Raw genomic sequence first — 17611 nt, 5'->3', positions numbered from 1 at the left:
ACCTTAATCATCCCCACCATCTTAATACTATTGTAGTCAGATTTACAAGAAGAACAACTTTCCTGTCAAAAATAATTTTTCTCCTCTTTGTAGCATTCCAACTTTTAATTTTTGACTAATATCACTTTTAATTACAATTTTTGCAGTGAAGCAACTGACTGTTGCAGCAGAAAATGCAGGTTGGCAGGCAATGGTTATTGTGACATATGTTTGGTATTTACAGCTTTTCCATTTGTCACAGCAGAAATTTTTTATCGTGTTTGTGCTGTGAAGTGCTGTGCGTTTTGAGGTCTGGTTTAGTTAATTTTTTATTGAGGTTTGTATACATCAGATTTAGTTATACTTCCAAATACATAGTTACAAATTAAATGCTTGACCTCCTGATGTTTTTTGGTTTCTTTCTCAAAAAAGAATCATCTTATATTTTAGTCCCTTTCAGAATATCTTTTACACATTTTTATTCTTTTTTTTTTTTTTTAATTGTTTAGTACTTTTTTGGGGGGTTTCCTTATGTATGAGCCTAAGAATTTGTATGTTGTTACTACAATTAATAAAAACCTCTGAAGGGATGAGATAATCCTGCAGTTTTCTAAGTATTCTTAACTGCTCTGGTAGTCCTCAACTTGTATAGAAGCAAAGCAGCTCATCCTTGTGTAGGAAGGACGTCTGTAAATTCCTCATTTCTCTGCATGCAAATAATCCATTGAATCAGCTGAAGGCTTTGCATATGGAAAACCACACGAAGCTGGGAGCAGAGGGCACTGAGACAAGAAATGTGCCTTGAGAGGGGAGAGGGGGCTGCTCCAACCCAGCCTGTGGATCAGTAGCTCAGAGTTAGATTCTGAACAAGTAATAGAAAACAAATTACAGACATTTGGAGCCCCCTCAGTAGATGCTGTCGGTGTTTGCTGTGCCCATGTGGATCCAGGGGAATATGGGAGAGGGAACACTTCCAGAGAGGCCTTGGCTGCAGGAACAGTGACTAATTAGACAATAATGCATGAAACTATTCATATGCCTTCCTGAAAAAGCCAAAAATGCAGTATTATACTAATTTTAAAAACATTAATTGCATCTCAGTCTTACTTAAAACTGAGCTGGGCGGCTTTTTTCTTTTTTTTCCCTTTTCCTTTTTCTTTGTATTCCAAGTTGGTAGAGGAAAATTGCTATTAATGAAATCTGCTCCCTGGGAACTTCAATAGGCTTGTTCTTCATTAAAGCCTTTCTATTTGTCTTAAAACGTATTGATGGATGTTCAGGCCAGATACTTATCACAAAATACACTTTGTAATTTCATCATTTCTGTTATTGTGCTTCTCTGAGACGCAGAGGTCTGGGGGCTTTGCAGAAAAACCCAAATAAAACCCCCAAGCTTACAGTTATATAGTATTAAAAGAAGGGTGAAGGAAGCATTGAGTGTCTTTAGGATGATGAGACATTCATTAAGATTTTTCCGCCTTCCTTTTCCTATTTTCAATCCATGTGAAGTACCATTAAAGCTTTTCAGGCAGCTTCCTGTGAGAAACCCTTTGCTGTGCTGTTTTTCTTCCTTGAAAAAAGGTGGCTGCTCTTGAGGCAGATTGTATGGATTTGGCCTGGGATTTGTATAATATCTGTGTAGAATGCACCAGTTGTTTAGGAACCTAATTCCCAATATGGTTCCCTTTTGATTAAGAACAAAGCCAGCGTTTCACAGCATTATAGGAACACAGAAAAACAAGTTAATGATCTAAACCTTTTAATTCATGGTTGCTTGTCTATTTAAAGTACTTTTGATTCTGCTATAAACAGACTGGCCCCTTTTTTTGTTTAACTTCTTTCTTTGGTTTCTTCACATTTCTTTCTTTACTGTCCATGAAATTTGGAGCTAGTTTCCTTTTCCAACTGAAGAATGAAAGGTTGTGACTACAGAGTGATACAGCGAGTAAGAAAGCGTATCCAAACTGGGCGTCCATCCAGCACAGACCTCTTTGAAATCAGCTAAATTTAGGGTTGTTCAGGGCTTTTTTGTTATGTTTTCCCTTTCCTTTTTTTCAGTACCTGTGTTTCATTTTCATCTTTTTTTTTGAATGAATATGAAATTGGTTACTTTTTGGTACTTTTTTGATACTTTTTTGATTTTTACATCTAGTTTGGCGTGGCTTTATTTGACAAAGTTACTTGATATTTCCCTCCAGCCTTAGTTCTGCAGATGATTATTCTGTATGTCTTTATCCGTCGAGACAACAAAAGCGACCTTTTCAGGACTTCCAATTACCAACACTGTATGTGGTACTTTAGGAAAATAATTCCCTTCTAGCTACTCCTTTTTTTTTTTTAATGGAGAATTGGAATCCAGAGCTTGTCCTTCAAATCGAACTCGAAAACTTTTCGGTGAACAAAACTGCCAGGCAAGCAGCAGCAGCAGCAGGAATAATTTCCCTTGCATGGAAAGGAATCCTTCCTTATCCCCATATGTAAAATTAGTGATTGCTTCTTCCATTGTAATTTATTCTTTATCTGAAACGAAGATTATTTTTTTAGATTTTTTTCTTTTATTATAACAATAGCTTGCTTGTGGTTTTTTTTTTTTTTTGTCTTTTTTATTTTATTTCGGGCAGATGTAGAAATAATAAATGAAGAAAAAAATTCAGTAATATGTTTTATTGCATCTCTATCCCATCAAGGTAAATTGAACAGCCAAGACACTTACAATAACTTCACAAACAACAATCCTGGCAATCCTCGACTCCTGCCTCTCCCAAGTTTGACTGTGGTCTTGCCTCTTGCTCAAATCAAGCAGCCAATGACATTAGGGACCATCACCAAACGCACAGGGTAAGTGGCACAAACCTTCCTCAGCCTTTATGATTCATGTGGAAATCATTTGTGTTATTAATGAGAATTAGTTTTATTCGATGTTTTAATTTCAGTGTATGTAATTTAATAGCAACAGAAGAGGGGTGGGAGGAAGAGGAGACTGAAAACATCAGATAAATAAATACAACCTGAAAACAAGCCTCTGTAAATTCAGGAATATTCATTTGAGTGGGTCAGGAGACATTTTTACACCAGGAACTGGAATGAAACATAAGCAGAGCTGTATTCAATCAGAATAAAATATGGCTTTACTTTTTTTCCCAAGTTTGTTTATTTTGATTTCCAACCTTTTCAAGCAGAAACGATTTTTGACCATCAGAACTAGAAAGTCAGTAAGCCAGGTTCAGCAGAAAGGCAAAACTTAATCCCACTGTTTTCTTGACCTTGTTTTTCCTCTGTTACACTGCTCTGGACTGGATAGATTTCCACTCCAGAGTCAGCTGCACTTTGGTACTTCTTATGTGCCATGATAAAGCACTTCAAAGTATTTATTGGAAAAAGCTTCTCTAAATACATATAAGATTTTATGAGCTTCATAAACCATAGCAATTTAAAATTAATTAATACTGTCCAACAACTGACATTTTTCTCTTGCTAAACTTTAAATATTCTTTTATTATAATTAAAGCTACAGGGTGATGATTATATTTTTCCTTTCTCATTTTCTGTTTGTTTGATTTCCTAAATATCTTTCCAGTTAAAAATCTGATTGATCCGTTAGTTTTCAGAGGGCTTTTATATTTTTGAGGAAAGTAGATCCGAGCATGGCATGTGGTTGGACATGTCCTACAGCTTCCTAACCTTTTCCTGCATTTTGGCAAACACAGGCACTGCCTCCCTTGCTTCAGTGCTTTCTTGCTCAAGCCCTGCTTGTGAGGTGAATTTTCCCCTTGTGTTCCATCAGCTGGGAATTATTTTTCAGGCGAGGGCTCGTGGGTATTCCCTCTCTCGCTGTGTGGTTGCCGTGTTTGTGCTGGAGTTCAGGACGTGCTGTGGAATGCCCTGCAGCTGGGTGCAGTGCTGTGAGTGCTCAGGAGCTGGGCTGTGCACGTGCCTATCCGTCCGTGTCTGTCCGGCGATCCCCTCCCGCCCTCGCCGTGAAACGGGAATTTCACGGCGCTCATCGAGCCCAACGTGAGCCACAGACACGCAGCTTCCCCAAGCACAGGGAGAAATTCCTGAACTTCACAGATAATTGTAAATGGAATTTAAGAAACAGTGAAGAAACAGTTTGAGGGTCATGTTGAGGTTTAGCTTCCTCCACAGACACATTGCAGTTGCTTCTTTTTGCCTTTTTTAGTTTTCTGCTCAGTTTAAGCTGAGTGAAAAAAAATTTTGCTGCTGCTCAGGTGAATTTTGGAAGCATATCCAGGTGTGATCCTGGATGAGGATGAGAAGGGAGGTGGGATCAGGGGGAGGGTGTCACAGGGCAGGGGTCACAGTTCCTCAAAGAGGGGAAGTACCAAAAACCTGACTTGAAGAATACGGCCAGTGAAGGACAGAAATATAAATGTGGGCTCCCAAAAATGGAATAGACACTTACAACCAGGTGGGACATGGCAGAGAAAGAAATTAAAAATTCACCTGAGGGCCAGCCAGGGGAGGTGGGTAATAGGGGCAGTGAGGGGAAGGATTTAGAAAAAAATCTCTTGGTTTGCAGTTGTATTTAATGTGAAGTTCTTTACAAAGGTTTCCTTAATGCTGTGTTATGCCAAGAAACCTTTCTAAAATTATTGCAATTGTAATAAGTCTGCAGTATTTTATTTAATGTTTTATTCTTAAACATCTAAAACATTTTTGGAGTGTTCATATTTGTAGTTTTATGGTAAATTATACTATTCACAAACGGTCTCTGTTCCATTTTATGTAATTTTTAAAACTAATTAAATTTAAAATGCTCAATGAGACTTATGTAAGGGGGGAAAACAACAGTCATGGGAAATACCCTGCTGTGTAAATAGAGTTTTCATGAATGAGGATCATCATTTTCAGCACAGCCCACGTAGCCTTGTAACGGTAAGCCGAGAGCTTCCTTCATTTGTTCTGCATCCAAAATATTTGATGAAAGTACACAAAATTAACATGAAAAGCTGTTATTTATAAAGCAGGGATTTAAGAGGAATGCCTAGGATCCAAGAAGCCTGGCATGCCTAAAATGACCAAATTGAGACAGCAGCCTTAACTTAAACCTCCAGGGGGCAAAGCGTGTGTTTAACATATTTAACATCTGCCCTCATATTTCTGCAAACACATAGCACTGGAAGTCTGTGCAGTGTAAGATTTCGACAGGACAGGGACCATCTGCCTCGCTGGGAGAAGTGTAGGAGGCATGTATTACTGCAAATGGCAAAAGACAGATGTATTTACACCTACATGGTCAGCACCTCTAAGCACTGCTCCGAGGAAACAAGGCTCTTCCTTGGGAGCAGCTGCTGAACCTTGCGATTGTGCAGCGATCAGAAAAGGAGCCGGGATCACTCAGCTCCTGCAGTCACCCTCAAACATTCCTCTCCCGTGCTTGTGACTCTGAAAGAATTAAAAATTTAATCTGTTGCAGCGTATTTAAGCAAGGCTCAAATACCGTATAATCAGAGGGCTGGATTTGTCCGTTTTATTTGCTCTTAACATCAGCTGCTTTAATATTAAATCTTCACGAAGTCTTGTAGATTTTATTAACCAAAAAATCGAGTTGGGGTTTGTTCTGCCAGTATCCAAGACAGCAAAATATTTTCCAGGTACTGAAAGGACTGATCAGTGCTCTTAATATCATGTGTCTGGAGCAGAGCTGCAAAGCATGTCATGTTGCTTGACAGGTGGAATGGCAGTAAATTTTTTAAAAGTGTTCCCTGTAGCCCTATGGGAATGAAAGACGGAGTCTGGAATTGTGTCATGACCGTGCTGTTCATCACAGATGCTTTTTTTTTTTCTCCCCTGCAAACATGTAGATTTTGGAACATGTTCTGATCAGTCACTGCTCTGAATGCAAGTTCCATTGGCAGCATGAAGTGCCTTGGAGCATCCCCTCTGCCTTCCATCGCTGTCCTTTCCTTCTTCCCTGCCCTCTGCTTCTTCCTTTGCTTTTTCAAGTCCCCCACTGTAATTTCTGCACCTTCATCAAGCACTTAATTTTTGTCCCTACATTTTGTCATCCCATTGACTGGCTTTCCTGTAGTTTGTGCTGTCAGCACATTCAGGCTTTCCCAGAGGGGCTCTAACACTAATGAGTAAGGAAGCTTCTGATGTTTTAAAGATTAGTGGGGGGATGCAGGACAGCACAAGAGCTGGATTTAATAAGTCTGTCCATATCCGTGCCTCAGTTTCCCCCTCAAAATTTTGATAGTAATGCTGAATTCCTTGTCAAGGCTGGTGAATGGGTTAATTCATTGCTCATTTAAAAAAGAGCTTATAGACTGGAAAGGGCTGTGTGATCCATCTCGTTGTCTATAAAAGGCAGTGAATCAGAACATTCTAGAATTCAGCTTTGTGCCCCACAGTAACTCCATAAGAGTTCCCTGGGTTTGTGGAATGAGTTTCCAGTGGGGACATGGATGAGCTGTAATGGGAAGGAGGGAAAGAAAAGATACAATAATTGCCCCAAAAGAAAAACTGTTGTCAGAGTTGGCTCCTCTGACAGCAGCATTTGTTTTAACTTCCTCGAGGGACAGGGTCATTATATTTGTATCATGCTTCACTCCCAAATTCATCCTTGCTGGAGTGAGCAGGATGGAACCTGCATTGGCTGAGTCTGGTCAAAACACAGAAATCCAGTGTGCCTTGCAGGAAAGGGGTAAACCTTGCTTTTTTTCCAGCCAGGAGATTTAGACAGTGTATTTTTAAACATGGAACTCTGTCCCTTCTTCACCCCATCCCTCATTCCACCCTCAGTGAGGAAGGGGGAAGTAGGTAAAGTGTCTGATGCAATTTTATCATTTTGATTTTCTATGCACAGAAAGTCACTCATATATCTTGGGTTTATTTTGTCTCAGGGAGCTTCATTCAGCTACTGCAGCAAACAAAAATAAGTGGTGCAAAACCACCACATTATAGTACAATTAATTAGGAAAAAATAACTGAAAAAGTAGAGAGGAAAAAAAAAGTAAAGCTAAAGAATTCAGCACAATTGTCTGAAGCCAGACATTCTCTTTCTGGCACATTTCTCAGACATATTTTATATAATTTTTCTTTTTTATGATACATTTTAGTAACAAAGCAACTGTTGTAATGATTTGTAATTGATACTCAATACAATTATTTGCACTAAAGTTTGTTCAGATGTCACTGTTTATGAAAGGATTCTCGATTTGGCATGATGAGGGTTAGAACAAATGGGTATTGCAAAGCTTATTAAAAGCTTAAATAGTTTTATTAAACATAACAACACAAAATCAAAGTATTTCAGTTTTCAATTTGCTAAAACTCAGAATCGGGTAAGAAACTGCGAAAATTCTGTCAGAACTTTGAATGGTAAATCATCTTCATTGCATGATTTCCTTTGGAATGTCTCTGGGAAAGGGGAACCTGGGTGAGTTTTTGCCTTGGCACTGCTCTCTTGCTGTCACCGAGCGCAGCCATCTGGTGCTGTCTCTTCAAGGTTGGGTTATCCTGTAATTTGTGAATTCTCTCTCGCTCTCAATTAGCATTCCATCCATGTTATGGGAAGGAAATAAGAGAAAACAATTGCTTATATAAATATCATAGGGGGGAAATGGTCTTCTTTAAAGAAATCAGGACTTTTGAACCAAAAGGAGGTACTAAGTTGGTTTTCTCACACTTAAAGCATTTTAATAAGACTCTGCTGTAGTCTTTGGAAGTGTAATTATATTTTCTTCATGATGCAAAATTTTCTATCCATTTCCATCCATTTTCTATCCAAAACCAACTGAACAAAACCTTCAGCTGAAGCCCACCCGGGTCAATTTGTAATTAAAGAGAATTTGTTCATTTGCAAGTACAATCAGGTTAATACAGCAGTTGTGGAAGAAGAAAAAGTTGGTGTTATCTTCTGCAATGTTTAATGGGCTCAGCTAAGAGTTATTTGCCTGAGGTTTGAAGGCGTTATTTGCCTGAGGTTTGAAGGCACAGCAACCGAGGCAGAGAAGAAGAAAAAGAAATAGTGTCCAAAACATCCATGGTCATCATTTAGAAATTGGATTTTAAGCTCCCAGGCAGATCCAGCCACTCTCCAATGACTCTTCAAATTTACACTCGATACATTCTAGGTTTTAAATTATGTTGGCTTTGGGTTATGCAGGAGATTTAGCTTTCAGTTAAATATTTAAGCAGTGCAATAGTGCTGGACTCATCTTCTAGACTGGCCTTTGACTCGGGGACTGGATGTGCTGACTTTATAGGAGATCGTTCAGTTCAGACAATTTAATTGGGTTTTACCACTGTTCAAAGATGATATATTAGGTCTAGAAGGGTGGTTGGTTCTTCCAAATGAGCTCTGTCCCCAAAAATGTCAACCAATTTTTTAAATACAAAAAGTTAAAGGCCAGTCCCTTATATAGAGCTCAAAAAAATTCAGTTTTTGGCCTATAGTAATAATTAAAATTTTTTTTTTTCTGTAATATTCTTTATTGGATGTTTGCATCTTTGCATGTTGAAGAATATATGTCTTAGGTTTGTACCTTCACCTGAATGTTTTTTGAGAGGATCCCTTCATTCATTGATGTTGTGCTCATGTCAGATTTAGTTCACTGAATTCTTTTTTTATCAGGCTGGTATCCTTTTAATTGTGTTGGTCTATGGCTGAGTGTTTATACATCCTTCAGTGCTGGATCTTTTCTGGTAATTCATTGCCTGGAAATATTTCACCTGTTTCAACTACCCAGAACGTATCGCTGAGTCAGAGTATGAAATGAAAACAGAACCATTGGCATTTACAAAATCAGTTATTTAGAGATTTTGTGGATGATGTTACATCCCAAATGAGCCTCAAAAGAAGCCTTGAGCCTGTGAGTAGCTCTAAATTTGCCTCCTTTTGCTCCTTTTCAGATTTTATGCAAATGTCACTATGGCAATGGCTTTTTAAAGGGAGATATCCATTGAGAATTTCCTCAGATTAATATTGGGTTAAAAACTCTCCACTGTGCAAAATACTTGAACAAAACATGAAATCAAATCATGGTGTAAATTGTTGGGTGGCCAAAAACACTCAGCTCTAGATCTGGTGACTGAGCATCAAATACATTTGAAGTAAGTTAGGCTTCTCTTTCCTGCATCTGTGCAAGCTTTTAAGGGGGGGAAGAAGATTTCTGGGTAAAACAGTTGAATTTCTTGGGGTGTTTCTGTCCTAGCAAAAGGCTAAATAATTGTCCCTAAAAGGTTCTGATTGCACCTGTTGGTTTTATTTGACCTCCTCTCAGTAACTTGGTAAAACTGCCCCACTCGGCCCCTCAGTGTGCCGTGGAAAACCCCCACCTATGACTGATTTGGGTGCTGATTCCCTTTTTCTGTCAGTTCTGACTTCAGTATCTGCTGCAGCCCCAGCTTTGGCAGCAGATTGGAGGGGGGGCCCTGAGCTGTGCCTAACCCCAGCCCTAACTCTGAGCCCAGCTTGCACCGATGTCCCCCGCGTGTCCCAGCGTGCGGAGCCCTCCCGGCAGCTCCCGCCTCTGGGGCTGTGCCCTGGGCTCTGCTGCTCCCCTGGCAGCTCCATCAGCAAGGGCTCTAACAACGATTCTGATCACTTTCTGCATAAATCTTAATTGCATGATGTACAGTGTACTTGTTGGGAATTGAGTTCTCATCTAATTTCTGTGCATTTTTCCCCTTTCCGTGAAGACCTTACCTGTTTGGAGCAGGATGTTTTTCCATAAAAGCTCCTTGGTGAGTTCCCAGTTCAAACCCAGCATGCCTATACTCCATTTGCTGTCCTCGCTGAAAATAACTCTGTGCTTAGACTTTTTAATTTTGGATTAATTTTTCGTTTTAATTTGTTTACCTGCATGGCTGATCCATAGGTTTCCACGCACATAATTTCACTTTTAAACTATGGATGCGTGTTCACCCATCAAGCATTGTAAGGAATTGAATTGACTTTTTTTTCCCCCCTTCTTTTTACCTTTGAGAGTGCATTTAATTTTTAAGTACCAGGGAAGTTGAAAAAATAAATTATTTCTAAGTGGGCAGAAATGATTGCAATGTCTTTCCAAACAAGCCTCTCTCTTTTTTTTTCTATATTGCTTCCTTTATTATTGTAGCACTAAGTTGCTTACAGACAGAAAACATCGATGATGACCTCTGAAAAATAAGCCAGATTAGCAGTGAGTAGGCAGTAAAGTACTGCAGTGAAAGGTGAAGCAGTAAAATGGGTACTGAAAAAAAAAAGAAAAGCTGATTACTCTGGAGAAAAAAAATCACAGAATTGTCTGGGGTGAAAGGGACCTTCAAGATCATCTTGTTCCAACATGGGAAACAGTTCTGTTCAAATTGGGATAGTTGAAAAAAAAGCAGGTTTTATTTTAATGTGAGAAAATGCAGCATATTATAAGAGAAAAAGCAAATTTTAACAATTTTTTTGATGTTGGAGTTTGGTTCAATGTTTGAGCAGTGCTGCATCACCTCAGTCACCACTTTTTAATTGGATTGGGCTTAGATGCTGGAAGTTTTGGGTAATAAGAATGGAAGAAGTAGGAACACCTTAGAAAATTTTGAAACTTCCAGCAAGAGGTTTTCTAGGGCTTGGGTTTTTGGGTTTTTTTCTGTGGGTTTGGGATTTTCTCTTTGTTTTTAATTTAGCTAAGGATGTCTATTAACTATGCCCACAAGTATCTGTTAGAATATTTGTACATGGCTCTTGGCTTTGCTCTAGAAGTTGGCACCACGTGAATCACCCCCAATGTCTCTATCAGAATATTCTCTTCAGGAAAAGAACTTGCTAAGAGCTTTGTAGGACACAGAATTCCCAGAGAAAGGCTGAGGAGGGATTTGGGAGCTGTGCCAGGAGAAGCAAAGGGAGGGGATGGGGAGAGAGAGGGAGGAAGAAGGAAAAGGAAAAGGAAAGGAACTTTGCCTTATTCATGGAGAATTTCTAATTCCTGAAGTCCCTCCCTAAAACCATTTCTAAATGCAGTGTATGGTGCACCAAAGAATTTTGCCTGGTGGTGATCTAAGAGGTGCAGAGGCTCTGGAAGAAGAGTTTTGGCAGTGGATTTCTGAGCAGAGGATGTGTGGGTCACCCCTGCACGAAGCAGGAGATGTCAACCAGAAATGGTTTTAGATTGAAGTAAGATTAAAAGACTGAGATTAAAGAGGGGAATATATGAAATAGGCTCCAAAATTGTTGCCTGTCTTTCACAAGACTCTTTTTGTGGTTTGTTTAATGCCAGTGCTAGCTCAAAAATATGGTCCTTACTCATCTACAGAGAAATTAGGATAAAAAACACACTTTGGGTGGGGGAAGAAATCATGTTGTTTCCATTAAGGTCTTAATGAGACCTAAAATTCTGTAAACAAAATGGATGTTGATTTGACAGCTAAGTGCCTGGTGAATAAAGGATCCTACCATTGCTTTTCATGCTTTTCCTTGCTTTATTCATGATCTGACAACTGGAAACATCTTTATTTTCATGTTTTAGGCACAATGATAAATGAATTAAAATTTCTGGACTTTGAGACAGATTTTTTTTTGTAACTTTATGTGTAATTGCAAATTTCATGCAGTATTTTTCCTCTCATACTTTTGTTGCTGCTTATGTAGTCAAGATAAAACTTTTTCCATCAGCAGTCATAGATGTTTCCATTTCAGTGGGTTTAGTGTGGAATAAATGCTTTTGTTTTTATGAAGCTCATATATTTGGAGCCTGTTTGTTGGGAATATAAAATCAAAGCAATTTTCAATCTTTGCAGACTGGTACTATTTGACTATAAATATTTGAATATATAAGGCAACTCCTTCATATCACATATATGCAATTTATTTATTGATTTAAATTCATGTCACTTGTTTGACAATGGACTTAAAGATACATTTAAGAGCCAGAAGAATTTTGTGAGACATAAAGCTCCGTCATGAGCTATGCAGCCTCTGGTTTTCAAAATATTTTAAAGGTATTCATTCTTACTAGTTAAATAATCATATTTAACTAGTTAAATAAATAAATATTTATTAAAATACTAGTAACTATTTCGTATTTTTACAAAGAGCTACCACAATGCATTTCCAGAGATTATGGCAGAGTTGGATGCGTTACAAAGTTGACAAGTGGGAGCTCTGAATGGTTTCAGTAGGTCTTAATCTGTTCTTACTGTGTTGGCAACATGAAAGAACTTGCATGCTGAGCTCAGTCTCTTCATTGCTTTTTAAGCTCTGACAAAGTGATGACTTCATTTTCTTCTTCAGTTGCCTCCCATCTCCTTTTGTGCCATTTCAGTATAAAATATCAGTTGGCCATGTGTGTATCTACATCTTGGTGCTTTGGCCTTTAAGATAGAAATAATCCTCCAAAATTATGTTAGAACATTTAATAATAATACAAATTTCCCCAGATACATTCTATTCCTGATGGAGATTTCTGTACAGATCTAATTGGGGTAAAACTACTGCTGTGTCTCACTGAATCCCAGGTGTGGTTGCACAGTGGAGTAGATCCAGAGAGGGAAAAGTAAACTGCCTTTTCAATGCAATGCTGTTGTTCCTAGGGTTTGGGAGAAATGAGGAGTGAAATAATAATGGGGAGTGTTTTGGTCCTGTGTGCTTCACTGGCTTGGTTTTAGCATTGACTCCCAAAAATCTGAATTTCTTGCTGCATCCCTTCTCAGGAAAACTATTGGTACCATCTTTTGGAAGTTACTGTATTAGAAGATTTCTTTTAAAGTAACTGTTTTGTAAAAGTGAGGCCAAATGTGCCCGAATTTCAGCTCTTGGAATAATTTATGAAGTGCTGACAAGCCAAGAGCAAGGAAAGAGCAGGAGTTCAGAGCAGAAACAAGTCATTCACCACCTACCTTCAGCATTATTGTTTTGTTATCATTTATAAAGCTGAGAGGGTGTTTGCATCTGCAGAATAATGAGGATTTATAGTCTCCAAGTTGTTAAAGTATCACAGTGACATGTAAAGATATTTTTCTAATGGCATTTCTGTTACTGAAAATAACTGGGCTTTGGAGGTTTGCTGGAGGAATGAAATTTGTGTTGGAAGGTATCGATGAAAACTCAGGAATCGAGTAAAATGATGCTCAAACCAAAGATTCCTCAGCTACAAGAGACTTCAGAATAGACTTGTTGACATCTCAGCAGCATTTTCAGAAATCTGTCCAAACCAATAAGATGCACAGATCTTTTTTGTTTGTTTGTTTGTCTTTGTTTGCTAGCAGGGCTGAGTTTAACCACATGAGTAATCGTGTTTTACAAGGTCTGCTCTTTCTGCCTACAAAACATCATCCTCGAAGGGAAAAGCTTCTGGCACTGAAACCAACACTTAAGTGCTTGCCTTGAAAGATGCACATCCTAAAGACAAGATGTAAATAGAACTGAGCTCAGACCATTTCCTCTAAGGCTGTTTATAATTGTATTTGGTTGAACACAGGTCTGGGGACTCAGAGTGTGGAGAACTCTGGAAAAATGTGTTGAGTCCCAGGTTCACTTCTGCTTCAAGGCTTGAAGGCAGTTCTGTGCCTGTAGAACTTCAGTTTGTAGCTGAGAATAGCAGTTGTTTCCAATTTTCTTTCCATTTTAAATTACTTCATTAACTTTGAAAAATCATTTTAATAACCTCAGAATTTGTTCAGTAAAAATCGAGAATATTAAGAATATTACAACAGTACAGAAAGATCCTTTTGTCAAGAGGAAGTGAATATGGCAGAGTCATACCTGTGCTCCTGGTTTGCTTTGTAGTGATGGATGGGTGACACTGTCCTGAATTCTGTACTAAACCCAATCATTTATTAATTGAAGTAAGCAACAATTCACTGATACATTTATATTTTCATTCCTGAAGGAATACGAGTATGTGAATACTTGAAAAGTGAGAGCTAAAATAATTCTCAATATACAATTAGGTTAAGAATACTCTGTGATTGATGATCATTTCAAAGTGAAAGAAATCCATTCTGATTTTTTTTTTTGAGTAGCTAATAAAAACTTATTAGTTAACACAATCACAATTTAAATATTCTAATATAGAAACATGATGTGCCACTGCAAGCAAGGGAATACATTTATAGTCAGGACCTTTTTGGAACACAGATTTCTGACCCAGTCATCTGTAGCTGTAGGTTTAACAGTTGGATATTAAGTGCTTTGTGGTGGTTCAATACCAGAGTTACTGACTATAAATTCCAACTGCTCTTTTGGGACATTCCAGCTTCTCCCACATGTACAAGAGTTTCAGCTCTGATCCAAGTCCATGTGACCATGGGCTTGCCATGTGTTTGATCTGTTAGTATGAATTAAATATCATTATAACCATACCGTGTTTTAATTGATTTCTGCTCTTCAAAAATATTCTTCTAGTGCTGAATTCCATGCACCTACCCACACACACTTCTCAGAATTGGAAATTGTTATGTTAAAACCAGGTTAATGGGATGGGCTGATCACAGGCTGAATTTGTGTGGAAGAAGAAATCAGTAGAAGAAAAATGGAAAGGAGGGGTGGGTAGGAAGAGAAGGGAGCAGTGAAATAGTGTGAAGAGAAAAATATAAAAGAGTTCAATTAAAAGGACTAGAACAAGGGGGGCATGAAGAAAGAAAAATCCCGTGTGGATTTGTTAAACAGCTTTTCTCTTAAGGAGAGGGTGAAATCCTGATTTAATGAATTGAGGCATGGACAATGCTCTGCCCATAGTTTTGTGAGGAGAAGCACCTCAGAATGTCTCAATAAACATCCTCACACCCCTGGATCTGCTCCGTGCACCTCGTGGGCTCAGGGCACAGCGTCTCAGTCTGCTTTTCCATGATAGAATTCCTGGTGTGTTCTAACAGTGGCTCATGAGTGTGTGCATCCTTTCCCTCTCCCTGTGCCCTCTGCATGTCCTTCCCTGCCCCCCTGTGTCGCTCAGATCCCCTGGGCATTCCTGACTTCCTTTGGAGAAGACAAGGAAATATCGAGCCCCTGGAGTGGCTGAGCCAGAATCTGTATTCTCATTCCCAAAGGATTTAGGATTTCTTTGTATTTACTTCAGAAGTTGTTTCTATTTAATGCAAATGTTCAGTATTGGGACTTTTAAACAATTCATTTCTCCATTATGAGCCAGTTCTGATCTTCAAGTGAATGAGTTCAGTATTCCAGGGGAATTTTGGACCTGTTATTGGGAAACACTAAGCATCTCTAAATCCTGCTCAGCCTTATAGGAACTGCAGATATTCCCCTTTTCTGAAGTAATACCTTAAAATTGTTGTTAAGCAAGGGACATCTTAATTTTTTTGAGAATTAACTTATACAACTTAATTTTGTTCTTTCTTTAAAGCAAATCCAAACCAGCTCCACAGATTTCACCCAGCAAGTCTGTGGGAGGGGAGTTTTGTGTCGCTGCAGTCTTTGGAGCTTCAAGGTCATGGTTTGCAAACAATTCCGGTCTCAAACGAGAAAAAGGTCGGTACCTCACAGAATTAGGCCTTGCATTTAAACTCAAATTCTTATTTTGTGACAGATTCTAAGCAATTTGTGGGTTTTGTTCCTTAAACTCAGGGGCAATTGAGAATTTTAGGGGCACGCTTGGGGTGCTTTTGGTAAAATGAAAATGTACAAGAAATTGTAATTAGTGAAATGAATAATTGATCTTTTATTATGATACAGTGACAGAAACCCAACTTTGATAGGGCAGTCCAAAGGTACTGTGTGAAGTGGCACTGAAAGAAATAAGAGATAAAGATGAAACACCTTTGCTAAAGCAAATGTACAAGATATGTTTGGAAATGTATAATCACCTGAATACACCTTGGTGAGAAACTTCTCTTGTATGAGATATTCATACAATTGTGTGAAAAATGTGTGTTTTGTACAATTTTCTCTTTGTCTCTTCAGCCCTTTTGCTACTTTTAATTCACCTTTTTAGCTGCAAGCAAGAGATTTAAAGGAACACAGAGCCTGCTATTTCTGTGAAAGCTTTCTCTGTTCCTGCTGTGCTGCTGCAATGAGATTTTCTCTCTTTTTGCCCCCAGATCAGTCCAAGCAGTTTGTGGTGGAGTCCCTGTACATCATCAGCTGCTACGGGAGCCTGGTGGAGCACGTCCTGGAGCCGCGGCCGCTCAGCACCGCGCCCAAGATCAGCGACGACACCCCCCTGGAGATGGTCACCTGCCCCAGGGCCAGCTGGACTTTGGTTAGGTACCTCATTCCTGTGACTTTTCCTTCCTTTCATGCTTGGGATCTCTCTTTTTGAATGAGCTGCATGGTGATTGTCACTCGTGTAAAGACTCCTAAAGTTTCCCGTTGAAGGAGAGAGATTCAAGCCTTGCTTTCCATACAGCTCTGTCACTGTTCACGTGCCTCAGTGGGAGCTAAGCTTCTAAATCCTTCTCTGCACATGGAGCTAGGCATGAACATGTCTGTGAATCAATAGAGATCCTTATAAATTGGTGATTGTAAATGATCAGGTTGTAATTTTCTTTTTCTATAAGGGCTAGGAAAGATTATTTTGGTAGTGTTGAAGTACAGAATTCTGCTGTGAGACATGAGCAAGGTTCCCATGATGAAGCATTGTGAGTTTTCCTGTGAGCAGCTGAAGGTACCATTTCCAAAGACAGTAGAAGAAATTATTCCTGACATGTGGAAGAAAGTAAAGAAAAATTGATGAGAAAGTGTTGTCAGTGCTTTTGACGTTTTAAAATATTTTTCTATCGATTTTTCTTGGCTCCTACATTCCTTAGTGCTGCTTATGGCTGGACTGGAGTGATCAATACTTGATTTACCAAGCTATTTAGGAATGGCCCACCCTAATTAAAATTACAACGCAGACTTCGGGACCATTATTGTTGAAATGAGTAGGTTGTAATGGAATTGAAAATTCTAATTGGATCAATAATCCATAACTTTACACAGCTTTATTTTCACAGTAAGTGCTCAATGACTTCACAGGATGGAAGCAGTGGTAGTTAACAGAACAAAAAAGTTCCCCAGTTTCTCTTGTGTGTTTATATAACGTCAGCATGACATACAATGGTCCTAAACATATTTACCAGCTTAATCTAAACCTCCTTCCTGGGTTTTTTTTTAATGCAATCCCTGCTGCAGTCCACAACCAAGTATTGTCTTTGCCTCACAATCCACACGATTTGGCCCTGCTGCTCCACTGCCTGTGGTGGATTGCAGTGTTTGAACAAGCTAATTTAAATAATTACAAACATTTTGTGAGCTTGTATAGATAATTGCATGTGATGACAGAAACACTGATTTACATTCTCTGTATTAGCTGAAATATTAATAGTCTTGTGTTTTACCTCAGAACTCCTCAGTGGAATGAACTCCAACCACCATTTAATGCAAACCATCCACTGCTCCTGGCTGCAGATGCTGTGCAGTACTACCAGTATCTTCTGGCTGGCTGTGAGTAGCTGACAACTTCTTGTCTTGTCTCATGTGCACGTTTTGAGCAGAGGGTGATTTTCCAAGTCGATTTTTCAGCCAATTTCAGTGGATGTTCAACCTCACAGTAAGGCTGTGTGTAACTCTGTTAGCAAGGATGGAGCAGTGAATGTAGTGTTGGGAATTTTGCCATGAATCAGAGCTGTGAGGCTGTGAGAGTCACCCACCAGATCCCATGAAATCTTCAGGGTTTCCTCACCTCATTCCTTCTCATGCTTTTGG

General features: G+C 39.0%; 1 protein-coding gene across 12 annotated transcripts in view; it reads left to right on the top strand.

Annotated features, from left to right (window-relative positions):
• Window positions 1–17611, top strand: part of BCAS3 (BCAS3 microtubule associated cell migration factor) — a 299013-nt gene that overhangs the window by 91929 nt on the left and 189473 nt on the right. For 10 of the 12 annotated variants that reach the window (XR_008440115.1, XM_053995318.1, XM_053995312.1 and 7 more), the window contains 5 exons: window positions 2667–2817; window positions 9646–9690; window positions 15273–15397; window positions 15967–16132; window positions 17250–17350. Coding sequence is in view for 11 of the 12 variants with exons in the window: in XM_053995318.1 (XP_053851293.1) it covers window positions 2667–2817; window positions 9646–9690; window positions 15273–15397; window positions 15967–16132; window positions 17250–17350 (588 nt within the window). In the remaining variant the exon portion in view is untranslated. The remainder of the gene's footprint in view (window positions 1–2666; window positions 2818–9645; window positions 9691–15272; window positions 15398–15966; window positions 16133–17249; window positions 17351–17611) is intronic. The other 2 variants (XM_053995311.1, XM_053995313.1) reach the window with 1 other exon arrangement.

Source organism: Vidua macroura, chromosome 20 (genome assembly GCF_024509145.1).
Source record: "Vidua macroura isolate BioBank_ID:100142 chromosome 20, ASM2450914v1, whole genome shotgun sequence".
Lineage (NCBI taxonomy): Eukaryota > Metazoa > Chordata > Aves > Passeriformes > Viduidae > Vidua > Vidua macroura.
The sequence above is the reverse complement of the archived record's forward strand: the minus strand, read 5'-3'. Positions and strand labels throughout refer to the sequence as shown.